Source organism: Lutjanus erythropterus, chromosome 22 (assembly GCF_056507025.1).
Source record: "Lutjanus erythropterus isolate fLutEry1 chromosome 22, fLutEry1.hap2, whole genome shotgun sequence".
In the NCBI taxonomy this organism is placed as follows: domain Eukaryota; kingdom Metazoa; phylum Chordata; class Actinopteri; order Lutjaniformes; family Lutjanidae; genus Lutjanus; species Lutjanus erythropterus.
In genome coordinates this window covers 19575691-19590000 of record NC_139338.1, presented here as the reverse complement: position 1 = coordinate 19590000, position 14310 = coordinate 19575691, and the positions used below count along the sequence as shown (strand labels likewise).

The 14310-nt window shown below is 41.8% G+C and overlaps 1 protein-coding gene across 1 annotated transcript in view; it reads right to left on the bottom strand.

The window, feature by feature from the left end:
* The window catches only part of cacna2d1a (calcium channel, voltage-dependent, alpha 2/delta subunit 1a), a 115186-nt gene that overhangs the window by 51810 nt on the left and 49066 nt on the right, over positions 1-14310 (bottom strand). The window contains exons 4-6 of the mRNA XM_084710710.1: positions 10953-11012; positions 6926-6961; positions 5299-5434 (exon numbers count right to left, since the gene is read on the bottom strand). Of these exons, the coding sequence (XP_084566836.1) occupies positions 5299-5434; positions 6926-6961; positions 10953-11012 (232 nt within the window). The remainder of the gene's footprint in view (positions 1-5298; positions 5435-6925; positions 6962-10952; positions 11013-14310) is intronic.

The following is a 14310-nucleotide window of genomic DNA, read 5'->3' as shown; positions in this document are numbered from 1 at the left end:
GGCTTCAGACTTTGGCAGCCAGCTCTGTAATAGAAATAGGACGCGTATCAAGTGGCACAAGAGTGCAAAAAGGAAAAAAAATCAATTTATACGCTGTGAGCTTTGCCACAGGGACCGTGACTTCAACACAAACACGCTCACATACGCGGTGTCACAGCGTCTCAGCACGTCACAGTGTGTGTGCGTCTCGGGCTGACAGGTGCCACACAGCGTTGATGCAAACGGGCATCAGATGAGCCTCGGATCTCCTGCCAAGGCCGCGACGCTCTCGTCTCATCTCCTCTCATCGCATCCACGCCAATCTTCCTAATGAGCGAGAAGACACGCATACGCAGGCATGGGATCCATATACAGTACAGGAGGTGCATGCAATGTGACACACACACACACACACACAACAGCTCTCACACCCCAAGTGTGTCTTCCTCTATCTCGCTTCTGAACACACTCACACACACACAGACAAACTCTGATTAATCTCCACTGTGCATGTATGCACACACAAAAACATGCTAATGAATCCCAGTCTGACCACCCACACTGGATCAGCAAGAGAATAGATTCCAATCAGCAGGACGAACGCGGGGGAGCAGGACAGTAGCACATGGACGGGGGTGGGTGGAGTGAAGGGGTACACTATTAGAACTAAGGGTTCCAAATGAGTTCTTCCTGAAGTACAGAGGTTCTATTCAGAACCATTTGCTTCTGAAGAACTGAAAGGTTTTGGTCAAGGATTCTTTCTAAGACTAAGGGTGACATTAAGAACCGCTTTCACCCACAGAAGTTCTTTTGGGAGAAATAGTTCCTCAAGAATTGTTAAGATCCTTGAAGAATCCCCTGAGTGGGATCTAGATAAAACCCTCGGAATGCAAAAGTGATCTGGGTAGAACCCCCTGTGTGGGTTCTAGATAAAACTCTTGAAATATAAAAGGGATCTAGGTAGAAACCTGTGAATGGCTTCTAGATAAAACTCATGGAATACATAAGAGATCTTGGCAGAACTCCCTGAGTGGATTCTAGATAAAACCCTTAGAATATAAAAGAGCCCTTGCTAGAACCCCTTGAGTGGGTTCTTGATAAAACCCTCGGAATGTGAAAGTTCCAAGTAAAAGCCTTGTAATATAAAAGGAATCTTGGTAAACCCCACTAGGTAGGTTCTAGATAAAACCTTGAGAATATAAAAGGATTATCAGTAGAAACCCCCTGGGTAGGTTCTAGGTAGAACCCTTGGAGTATAAAACAGTTCTCAGGAAAAATCCTGAGTGGGTTCTAGCTACAATCTGTATTGAACCTCCAGAGAAGTTTCTGGGTGGTTCTAGGTATTAATCCTTTATATTGGCTTGTAGATATTACTCTCCAATAGGGTTCTAAGTAGACCCTTTATCAAAGGTTCTACCAGGGACCAAAAAGGGTTCTCCTATGAGGACAAGCCAAAGAACCTTTAATGGTTCTAGTTAGCACATTTCTTTCTAAGAGTTTAGAGCTGTGAAGGAAAAGAAAGAAGGGAAGAAGAAAGCAAGGCGGCGAGGAAGAATGAAAAGAGAGTAAAGATGATAAAATAAGTAGGGGAGAAGGTAGCGTTACGTAAGTAAAAGAACGAGCCATGGAGAAGGGACAAGAGGAGGAGGACAGAACAAAAAGGGGTGGGGGATGCAGAGAAAGTTTCCGGCAGTCAAAGAAGATGAGGTGGATGACACATCTCTCCTTCAGCATCGGTACAAACCACAAGGACGCCAGCATCGTCTACACAAAGTCCTCTAATCAAGTTACCATTCCTTCCTCCACACAAGATACAAGAACACCAGGGCGTGTCTGAGAATGTGTGTCTCCTTCCACACAGACACACACACACACACACACACACTCGGATACACATTGCCATGGCAACGCTGACAGTGCTGGCCAGCCGAAGTGGCATCAATGTGGCAGCGTGTCCTCAGAGACTGGAGAGAGTGTAGAGAAAGGGGGAGAGGAAGCAGCGGCACCAGACATGTCTACAGCTTTGCTAACTAGAGCTCCACCCAGACCCCACCCTCCACCGCCTGTCTGCGAGCTGGAAGAGACAGATTGTATAGATAGATAGATGATAGAGTATGAAATGATCAGTTCATCAAAATTACAAAGAAAAAATGGGCCAGGTTTTAAGATATTAGTCTCCTCCTCCTCCTCATTTCTGCCACCTTAATTTTTGAAAACCAACAGCATTATTATTATCCTATTTCTTTTTCAGTTAGGGTAAACCAATTTTAGGAAATATTTGCTTTCTTAGATGACAAGATCAATGTAGTCTGTATGCTGGGAATGAAACTGAACCCAGGAGGCAATTAGTGTAGCTTATCTTAACATAAATACTTGAAGCAGGGGGAAACAGCTGGCCTGCTTTATGGGGAGATGTTCGCTGTAATCAGGTCGACTGTGTGTCTAGGTCTTGCAGAGGACAAAATGTTCTCCAAAAGCTAATAACTAGACACTAAAGTCAAAGCTAAGTGGTAGCTATTAGTAGCCAGATACTTAAGCTAACATTAGCTAAATGGATTTCTCACCTTGCTCTTGAGTAATACAACCCACACCATCACAGGTACAGCTCACACGCTGCAGCTGCATCCTCCACTTCAATATCATTTTTACAAATAACCGGCATAAAAGTCCCTCTCCTCCATAATTTTTGTTTCTGCATATCTAAGTGAAAACTGGAAAGGAGAAAGTTGACAGAGGTTCAGCAGGTATCAGGTTTGCTCAGTTGTCACTGACATGCAGAGCAAAAAGGTCTCAATTAACCTTTTCTAAGTCAGAAGGGTTACTTGAGACCTTGCGCACAGATTTCTGCAAAGGAACTGTAATAAAAATGTAATAAATATAAAAGCCTCAAATAAAGCATGTACAACACGAAGCAAAGAGACAGAGAAAAAGGAAGAAAGAAAGGGGCCATATATAGTTGCAGGAGACAGCCTGATGAATCACACTAGGAACAACCCCCTCCTCCAACACCCCAACACCCCCCCCCCCCCCGCCCTTTCATCATTATAACTGTTGCTTGTAAAAATAACTAAGTGCATTTGGCCATTTGGCAATGACAAAAATGTCTGCACAGTCAGAGGCCTCAGAGGCCCGTCACTCTGCACATTTATAGTTCAAATTATGTGGAGTGACTCACTGTATAAGGGCATTAAAGTCATGTGACCGAGTCCACTGCATTTAGCAGACCCAGTGTGACGATCATTACGGAAATTGATATTGAATGCTCTGTCAATGCCAAGGAAGCTATTAGCTTATGCCTGGGTAAAAGGAAATTATTTAACTTTTTTCATGCCTGCTGCATTCGTGTGTTGTTAAATGTAGTGTGCAACATGTGAAATCATACTCTTTTAATTGAAAAGCGTCATGTAAAGCAGCATGAGAGACCACTGATGTGTTTCTCTGAGGCTTGAGCTGACATTGCATTTCTTTTGATTGATCTTGATGTCATTAGGGTTATATTATCAGGTCGCATGTCAATTCTACTTTATGTGTCATAAGAGCGTTTCCTCAAGGAAGGACGTGACCTGTGGTGTATGTTTCTGTGTCCATGTGTGTGCATCCCTATTTCTATCCACACTTATGTGTGTGTAGCTATGTCCTTGCATTATAGCGTCCTAGAATAAGAGGCTATAATAACCCAGAGGTTATGCCTGTGTGTGTGGGCAAGTAGTTCTGCTCCAGTTTGTGTGTGTAGTCATCTCCACTCATACATTAGTCCATTTAGCTTCCCCAGAGATAAATGCTTGTGCTTGTTCAACATAGCGCTTTTCAAATCACTGGTGAAGGGACAAATCAGTGTGTAAAAAGAAAAAAATACTGAAGCAACAGACATTGTGAACTAACACACACCTCCCTTTTCCACTCAAACATCATAAGAAAGGAATCATGTGTCATATTCACTCAGGGCTTCCAAGGACACATGTAATGCAAATATACTGATGCATTACCCTGATGCTAATATTAATTTTTTTTTCTAAAAGAGCTTAAGGCGGGCCATATTCTGTTGCAGCATGCTTTATTATAACAGATTTCATTGCTGTGAGCTAAATCTAGTTTGAATGGTGGTGTGTCGAGCAGTGTTTTCCTGCTTTATGTCCAATACATGTAGGGAGAGGCTCCGGGAGGAAGGGATGGACAATTATCCCAACAAAGTTATGGGCTTGTGTGTGATTAAATTTAGATTAACTTGACATGAGCGAATGGTGCCAGCAGTAAGGGAGGCAAGTAGAGTACAGCATACCAAGGAGGAAGGTCAGAAAAACATGATAACCCCATATACATGTACTTTTCCCACACAGCACAACCTTACATCATCTTTCGAGAGCACTGTGCACGACCTCAACAGTTGCTATAATATATAAAGTTAGTGATTTGCAGGTTGCATTGGGTTTGAGTTGTTGATTAATGCATATTTTCTTGGGTCAGGCTGTGCTCTCATAATGATTCAAGTGGTTGTGGAAGTGTGAGTGGTATTAAAAAATCCTGACCCACAGATCACTAATGCATAGATACTGACTTGTTAAGTGCACTGCATAAAAAGTCATAGGATTACAAAGTCATTATGGTACATCCTCTGGGCACCATGGATTTCATAGCAATGCATTCAACAGTTGTCAAGACCTTTCACAAAAAAAAATCATCCACATGGTTGCATCAAGAGGAAAATTCAGGGTTTCAGCAAAGTGAGTTGGATTCATCCTCTGGGGAACATGAAGATCTGCAGATATTTTCATTACAATCCACCAAATCAAACTATACACAACACTATGTTTAACTGAAGGGGACAATGACCAAGAAAATAATGTTATGCGACAATGAAAGAAGCAGTGGCAAAAGAACAGCATCATGTAAGTAAAAAACACCCACATAAAGTGGAGGCATTAACGGAGGCACTGACATTCTGTGAAACTGCCCCAAGAGGTCAGCGAGGTTAGCAATGAACGGGAGGGAAAGGAGCAGCTGGTGACCAGGGCAAAGACAGGGCCAGAGTGTGCAGGCCATTGGGTGGTTGGCATCTGGGCTAAATATAGACTAGAATGGCCTAGCCTGGGTGTGGAACTGTACACTGCAGACAGTGCTGCAAGGCTGAGCTCCGCATCATGGGAACGTACTGTAGATACTGGACAGTGGTGACAAAGATAAAGAGAGACAGATAGCAGGGAGGGAGGGAGGTGGTGGTTGCTATGGATTACTATTTATAATAGAGGAAGATGTAGACGACATGAGAGAGAATACGCTTTTTTTTATACGCAGTGCATGTGTGTGTGCATTTCAACTTACAGCCTTCATATATATCCGTCGGGATGTGGACGGCGGTGGTGTTGTACGAGACGAGTCGTTTGAAGTCAGGGTCTATCTCGAAGTCATCTGGAATATATCGGTTCTTCTTTCTCTTCGCTTCTTCTGTCTGATTAAGCTGCACAAAAGAGGGGGAAAGCAGACTTTCAAAACCGTCATGCAAAGCAGTTTTGGCCTAAAGGGATAGTCGGGGTTATTTGAAGTGGGGTTGTATGAGGCAATTATGGATAGCCAGTGTATTGGTTACAGTAGGTGGAGGTTGGCACACCTACAGTTTGGAGAAGCACAGAGAGGCATTAACAGGAAGCTAAGCAATGTATTGCTCTCGACAGGCTCAGCAGCAAAATATAGTTTAGCCATTTAAGAAATCTCCACCTGAAAAAAAAAATCAGTATCATTTAAAGTGTATGCAATGATTTTCACCAATTTACTTTCCTATCAGACAGCCTTTTCTGGCTGGAAACCGCTGTTTTAAAAGCCAAATATGGTTTATCTTGCAGAGCACAGGAGTCGCTGGTCTACTGCTGCCTCTATCTGTCAGTTTGTTTGTGTTACTGTGTCAATTTGGTGTTAGAAAAAGATCAGATCACCAGAGTCACACAATAATACAAACAAACTAACAGATCGAGGCAGTGGCAGCCCAGCAACTCCTGAGTTCTGTGAGGTAAAAATCATTGATTTCGCCTATGGAGTTTGGTTGTTTTGGAGAAAGCAATAATTGGCTTACATAACAGTGGTTTCCTGTCAGAAAAGGCCATCTAATGGCAAAGTAAAGCATACACTTAAATTAAGATTGTGGCTAAAATACCCTTTGTTGCTAACACTGTTCACTGCAGTATAGTGCTTAGCTTCCATGCTGGTAATCATCCCAGCTTCTCCAAACTGGAGGTGTGCGAACCGCCATCAACTATAGCTAATACACTGACTATCGATAAGTACATCATACAACCCCACTTCAAATGATCCCTTTAAGAGGGGTCTGTGCATATAGACCCTCCATGTGGAAACGTACTGTATATTCAGTTTCTTGTTATCATGAATGACAAGGTGTCAATGTTGAGTACTCACAGAAATGTCACCACACTGACAGATAAAGATAGAGAAACTAAATTTTAGGCAGTGAAACATAAACCCAGGCATCCAGAGAGAAAGAGATGGAGGGGAGAGGGTCTGTCAGTCAAATACAGAGTGACATTAGTGTGCTGTGGGTGTGTAGCTCTTTCCCCCTGGACAGTGGAGGGGAATTAGATGCCGATCCCTGTTTATACAAGCACACAGATGACGTCTGAGGCCTGGGAGGCATTCAATGTCTCACGCATACTCATGTGTTTCAGAGTGTGGGGTCCAAAACATGCACAGCATACCTTAGCAAAGTATGGATACACCAGTAACGGCAATACTTCCTGCTCATGCAACACAAGCATATTGACACGTAACGGGACTTCTTTTAAGAGATTCTTACTGGCAATCAATAAAATCTACAATTAGGTTTGTTGCCATGGTAAAAATCTCTGGAGGGCTGGATATGGGTTGCTTGTGGTGTTTTGAGAGCTTTCATCTCCAATCACACTGAGCGAATATGAGAATAGTGGGATTAAGTTGTACTTACGTCCTCTTTGGCATTGTAGTAAACAATTTTGTCAGGCTGCAGAGAGAAAGAAAGAGAGGATGAGCAATGAATGACCAAATGCAGAAAATACACATCTTTGAAAAGGAACTTAATATCAGGTTGAAAAGAAGGATTTTATAATCCTCTCTGGCTGAGGGTTTCAATGTTTCACCTCTGACCACAACCAGCATCAGAGAAGAGTCAAATTATGTTGCAGAAAAACTTAAAAACTCTCTCAAAATTAATAAAGATTGAATTTAAACCTTTCTTTAAAACACAGTTTAGTTTTCATTCTAAACTGGGATTAAATTTAACTCAGCTGTCCAAAACTTCAGCCGATCCATCGAAACAGTCTGCCAGTTGCTGCGAGCAAGTTTCTTTTTTTAGTAGGCAAACAATATAACATTTTGTGAATATTTTAGCTAGCTAGCAAATAATATAATGTTCTGGTAACTTTTTAGCTAGTTAGCAAAAAAGTTTTGCCTCCTCTTTTACACTTGCTGGATCCAGACAGCACTCAAATTTATTTTTTGTTCATTTATTTATTTTAATTTAGATAAACAAGCATCTGGAGATTAGCTTTTAATTGTGCAAGAGAGCTGTGCTTTATTTTCCATCTGTCTTGGATGAAAGGGAACTTAACTGTTGGACAGACTAATTGAGTGTTTCAGATGCTGCAGATACTACTTTAAAAATGGTTTTAGTCTAATCTCAAAAGGATGACAAGTTTTATTTTAAAGGTACATCTGCAACTGTGTCTATGCTAACCTGAATCTTGCTATATTTTCTTGCAGGGCAGTGGTCTGTGTTTGACACTGAGGATCAGTGAAGTAAGTGGTGTTGTTTTGCTCTCACACTGCCGGGCTTCCTGTCAGCGCACAGGCTAGCAGGCCGCTAACGAGCTAGCATAGCTGCTGACACAAGGATGCCCTGGAGCCACGGAGCCGGTTCACTGACTCCCACCACCTGCCTACCGCTTCTGGAGCTGCGAGCCAAGTGGATGGCAACTCGAAGGGACCTGTGACTCCACTGCCACCACAGTTTCAACAGTTTGTAATTAGTGCACAATAAGCGATTAAGCTGTGTAAACTGTGCCAAACGCTAGCATCTGCTCCCTGTTTTGACAGTTAGCGAGTTGTTGCAGGAGTTCAGCTATATGTGCAAAGAGTAGGTGTCATGCGCCTATGCAGATATGAACATGCAAGCAAAAATATACACACAAATGAGCTGATAACAGGAGACTTTGCCATGATGTTTTCTGTCAGGTCATGTTACCGCAGATGATGCACACCTTAAGAGGTGATGATAACACTAAGGTCACACCATCACACCCTTCAGGGGAGGCTACTGTGTGCAAGAACACCTCATGTGTGAGAGATGGAGAACAACACGTCAGGAGGGGAAGGGTGGAAAAACAAAGTATGCCGTTACTTATGCGGCATGTTGTGGTGGGTGTGATGTGTGTTCTGCCAAATCAGTCTGGATCGGGAGATGCTTGTTAAAGTACTGCGATCCCGTCTCTGGCAGGTGTAACTGTTCATGTCTGCATTTGTAAAAACCTAATGACTCATTCAATATGCCATCCACTCGCTGAAAACTCCAACATGATCTGCTCCCACCAGTTACAGAGCCTCTCCCTCGCCTTCACAGCCGCTGCAAAACGCCGGCCTGTCGATAGAGTCATAAAAGATGACCTTTTTTTTCCTCACATGAAACTTAATATGGGTTGTAAAGTATCACATTTTAGCATGTGTAATGTTTATTTTTGACAGCGCCACCTCCAAATCCACTCATATATAGAGGTGAGCTCAAATCAGACTGCAGACAAGAACTAATATAAATGTAATCAAACTGATCTCTTTAAGAGACTAGATACAGCTGGTGTTATATTACACAGACACATGCAGACAGACAACAGACACATGCGAGTGTGTGGTTCTGTGGCAGAAGTCACACCTCTTAAGTGTTTAAAAGTCAGCAGGGAGAGGTGCCCAGTAGTGCTGGCCCAGTTATCAAAGGTGACGGAGAACAAACGCATGCGCATAAACAGACACATGTGCACAACACAGGATGCTCCACTTGGCATTTCAAACACTGAAAAGGAAAATTTATCAAAATGTGTCAACGCCGCTTCAGTACTGATCATTATGGTATTGGAGAAGCTGCATTGGATATTGAACATGTGCTTTCATATGATTAGCAAATGATAAATAATAATATTTATAATAAAAACAGTATGTGGACATGGGCCCTAAGAAAACTTAAAAAAGAAGCATAGAAAGCATTCTGACTGGAAACACTGTTGACTGGCATTGTTTTTGCACAACCCAGTGCTGGAGGACTCCACAGTGGGCAATTAAATCCTCCTAGAATGTCATTGGTACCAATCTAATGATCATCAGTGATTGGTGAGATGAGGCGTCTGCGCAGGAGCCCAAAGGATACTAAAAGACAATACCCACCCCGGTCACCAGCTGCTCACCCTTCTGCCACCGGCCAACTACACACAAGTATCCGCTATCCGTACCACCAGAGTACCTTGAATATGTGCACAGTGTACATTATCCTTTTTTTTTTCTCAAGAAAAACACAAAAATAAATAGTCTGTGGGCAAAGGTACACTCAGGTTCATGTTGGGCCAAGCTGAGCGTAAGTGGCTAGCCTGAGGCAGACAGCACTGCTCGCTGTTACACTGCAGCAATCATGTTAGAGCTGTGCAGCGAGGACCCTGCAAAACTCTTGTCGCTCTAAATAATCTGAACATATCAGTTATTTTAAAAAACTGATACTTCTCTCATCTCTAGCTTGTTTGCCGAGTGCATCATTTCACATTTTATATACACAGTATATATGAAAATGCAGTCTGCATTAGTGGTTATTAGTTCCACATTGGTTTTGTTTTGTAGTTTTGTTACAATGTGATCAAATTATAAAAGTAATATTACTTCATAACTCCACTTAAAGTATTTTAAACCCTGGACATATCAATACGAATTCACTAAACTTGAGCTGCTGAGAATAACAACCTACTTCAGACATATCTATCAAAACGCTATACAGCAACCAGCAGCATTGGTATCAACCAGCAAGGCTGATAAGAACATTACTTTGGGTTTTCAGCGCCCACGTCCACACAGAACACCCACCTGTGCCTTTTACAATGCTAGAGAGATATCTAATTGGTTCAGGTATTGCAGAAATCCCCACAACGGTAACCTAAAAATTAATTACGTTCACTAGCCAAGCATCCTGGTCCAAAGGAATATCAAACTCATTGAGTAATACAGCAGATAAATGAATCCATCTCCAGAGAGGATATTTCTTTCCCAGTTTTCTCGGCATGCGAGAAGTTGAATAATGGGAAACTTTTAATGGAAAAGGATCATTAAGGTTTGGCAAACAGCACTGAAGAGTTCTTTAAGTTAATAGGCTAAGTGGCGAGGTTGAATTTCTTTGAAGTTCTTCCACCACAGTACGCACACACGATATCATTTGTCATCTGTTAAATGGCTGCCAAGAGCGTGCGGCTTTTCTCATCGCGAAAGCAGGGGAAGGAAATTAGCAATTTGCATTTATTATGAAAAGGCTGGAGCTAAAACACAGCCATCACCGAAGAGTGCGTTGTAATTCTCACTGTGGAATGATGCATTCATTGGACCAGCAATTGGGTAAAGTAATTGAATGTGTAAATTAATAGTGTGTTCATATGATTTGCTGTACATTCCATTATAATGCATTGTTAATACGATGATTAATAGACAATATCAGAGACTGAGCAGTGTGTGTGTGTCTGTTCATCGTAGGCATGTCTGAGTATTTTTGCCTATTAAATAAAATAATGAAATTCAATCTTATATAAAGTCATTACAGCAGTATTGTCACTATAATGAGATTTGCCATCCAATTATTACAATCACACTGGATCATGAATAACGTTTGCCTCCCCTCAGCTCCTCGACGGAGTTCATGACACCACTTGATATGTATGCAACGCAGCCAGTGTTAATGAACATATCAGCTCACTCACATCGCTGTCGTCCCTCCACTCGTGGTCCATCTGAAACTTCTCTGCCTCTGTTGCCAGCCGCTGAGAGAGGGAGAGAGGAGGAGGAGAGAGGAAAACAGTATGTTAGAGCGTGTTTAATATTCCCATCATAGAATAGAATTTAAGATGACTTGGCTCTGAGGCTACATTACTGTCATCATGATACAGCTTTGGCCCCGACTCTCACTTTGTCCAGGGATGACAGTTTTTGCATTTGAAATTTGAAAACGCCATGAGCATGCGATCTTAAAAATAAATGCAGAGAAAATCTGGATAATTAAAGGACCAGTGTGTAGGGTTTAGTGGCGAGCATCTCACTCTCCTCTTCAAAGCATGTAAGACTCTCATGTAAGTTCCCAACCTTTTTCCTTAAACAACCCCCGTTTTTTATCACTGAGTAAACTGCCAACGCTATCTTTATAATAATAGTCTAGAACAAAACATCAGTTTTATTTAGTATTCTTCACAAAAAATGAATAAAATGAGATATAGGCCTACTGTTAAAATTCTGACCAACTATTACTCTTATTTTAGGCAAAAATGCCTAAATTAACACACCCAAAATCACGAGTCAAATGGAGATGTAATGTAGGAAAAAACACGATTGCTGTCCTCGCCTTGTCCTCATTATCAGTGCTTTTAGTTGCAAGTTTTTTCACACCCCTTAAAATCAAGAAGCCCTTGCAACTAGACTTGCACCGATTAATCGGCAATGCTCGGAATCGGGCCGGTTTTCACGTGACTGGCCTTGACCGGTGACCGGCCGGTCAGCGTCACAAATCCGGTTCTGTGCCCGTCATTGTCACACACATGTTCTGCGCGATGGTCACGTCATGCGCGCAGCAGAAAAACTGACCGTGACGTCAACACAGCGCTGATAACAGCTACACACTCTGACACACGTCTGCTTCCAAGAACAGGATAAAGAGAAGACAGACAGTCTACAACGAGACAGAGCAGCTGACAATGTCGCAAAACAGCCGTAAACTCTCTCGCACTTCAGGCTAATGCTAGCAAGCTAGCAGCAGACTGCTGTTCACAGACTGACAGTTAAAATCTCACCTCCTGTTCTGGCTGAAGAATAAACAACCTGTGTTGATGTGTCTCCTCAAACATTTTCTCATCCAGACTCCTTTAACTTCTGTGTTTGTTTTTCTCACGGCAAAGTTTTACTTCAAACTGTTGCACCGCGTTAGTCTCCGGTTTGTTTACATCCGCTTCCACAAAAGATCACGTGAAATCGCGTCCCACGAAATCCCGCGAGATGATCTCGCGAGATCATGTTCACCCAATTCATAATCTTAATATAAAATTATAATAAGGCCTGGTTGTAATCTGGATGATTTTGGAGAAAGTATTAAATGAATATTTATAGTTTAATAGTCAGTGTCTTATTATGAACATATTTACAAGAAAAGTTGCAAAAATGTTTGTGAATGCTCTCAATTACAGTTCTTAGAAAGACTGAAAATCGGAACCGGCCAAAATCGGAATTGGTAGGCCAGACCCCTCAAAAATCGGAAATCGGAATCGGCTAAGAAAGTTGAAATCGGTGCAAGTCTACTTGCAACCCTCCATGAAGCGTAGGTGACCCCTGTTAGGGATTGGGACCCACAGGTTGGGAATCAGTAGTGCAGGAGAACTTATGCTGGCTGTGAAAGTAGCTCAAAGTGACTACAACCATTCTGGGCTTCAGTAAAAACATGGCGGTGCAACATGGCGGGGATCCACTCCCTCTGTAGGCTCATTCTATGGTAACAAAAACAGCAATTCTTTCAGGTGATTATACAAAAATAAAAACAAAAAACATACTTATGAATATTATATTGCATTTCTGCCATGTTTTGCCAAAAAATCTCTGTAAATCTTACACTGTGGACCTTTAAATATCAGAGCTACATGTCAGGTCATTACATCTGACCCATCTGATGGCAGCACAAAGATGATGCCGCTGATGCGAGTAAAGTGCGTTCAAGGGAAAATAACTTATTTTTTCTCAGCTCCTGCAGGTGTGAATTAGGCGTAGCTGCAATGTTGTGCTAAAATTAGACATCCACCTATTCCATCGTTTCCCAGATCTGGTCCTGATGACTAGGTTAATGGCTTTATAATGGGCCCAGCTTTTAATCTGTACCTGGTCCAGAAACACACTGTACTATTAATTTCCCCCGGGAAATATCAAATCCAGCTCTTCCTGCTTACTCCTGGGTCTCAAGTCACACAGAAGGAGCAGGTATTTGATGGGGGCAAAGTAGTAAATTAATTTATGAAATGAGAGGAGGAGGGGGGTTAAACAATGAATTATTGAATTAACTCTGCTGTGAAATTAAGACGGTCGCATAAGAATCAAAGAGGCAGAACAAAGTCTGATAATGAATCACATGCTGGGATAACTATTAGTCCCAGTGTCTGGGTTGAAAATCAGACCTTAAACATAACACCAACTGTGCTTTTTTTCTTTGTTTACAATTGTGGAGTCACTCATCCAAAGTCTCTTAAAATCCTCCTGCATGGCTGGTATCATTGTAGCCTCACAATAACATTAAGAGTAAATTAGAAGAGGTCACTCAGCAGAGAAAAGACTATTTTGATGTAACTCATTCATAATCACCAACCTTTTGATTAGTAACTGGTTTTGCAAAAGTTCTGAGTCACAGAGGTCCTTCTGCGTCCAGTCATGAACGTGCACAAAAAAATTAGCCTGCAGAAATGCACGTCTGTTGATCACACATGCATGGGTGCACACACTTCTTTAAGTTTCAAAGCTTTCTTTGTGTTGACCTTGCGTGAATCCTTCAGTGAATTATTTTAAAACAGGATTTTATATTTTCTAATGATGTGAAACCACATATTCAACAACTTCCACACCAGATATTGTGATGTCACGTTGACGAGAATGGGATGACCTAAAGACATAGTACCTCAAGTGTTATGTTTTTTTTAAAATTCTGAATCACATAGGTCCCTCAGTATATAGTCATGACTGTGCACAAAAAATAATAGGTTGCTTGATCCAGTAGTATGCAAGATAAGCTGTGGAGAAGCTTATGCCTGGCGGAGATGGTAATATATCTGATTAAATCTTCAAAGAGACAACAGTCTGACATCTATATTCTATATCATCTATATTGACTCCAAACATCTAATGGTCCATAAAAAAAGACATTCCCACAGCAACAGTGCTAATATTTTCTAGCCCCCTGTTCATGCACCGCTCCATCTTTTATTCTCAAAGAAAACCCACCTTGCTGCACAATTAATTGGCACTGAGGCAACATTTAGATAATGAAAACCTCCCTCCTGCAGATCCGGCTTCAGAGGACTCGTTATGCCGGTACAC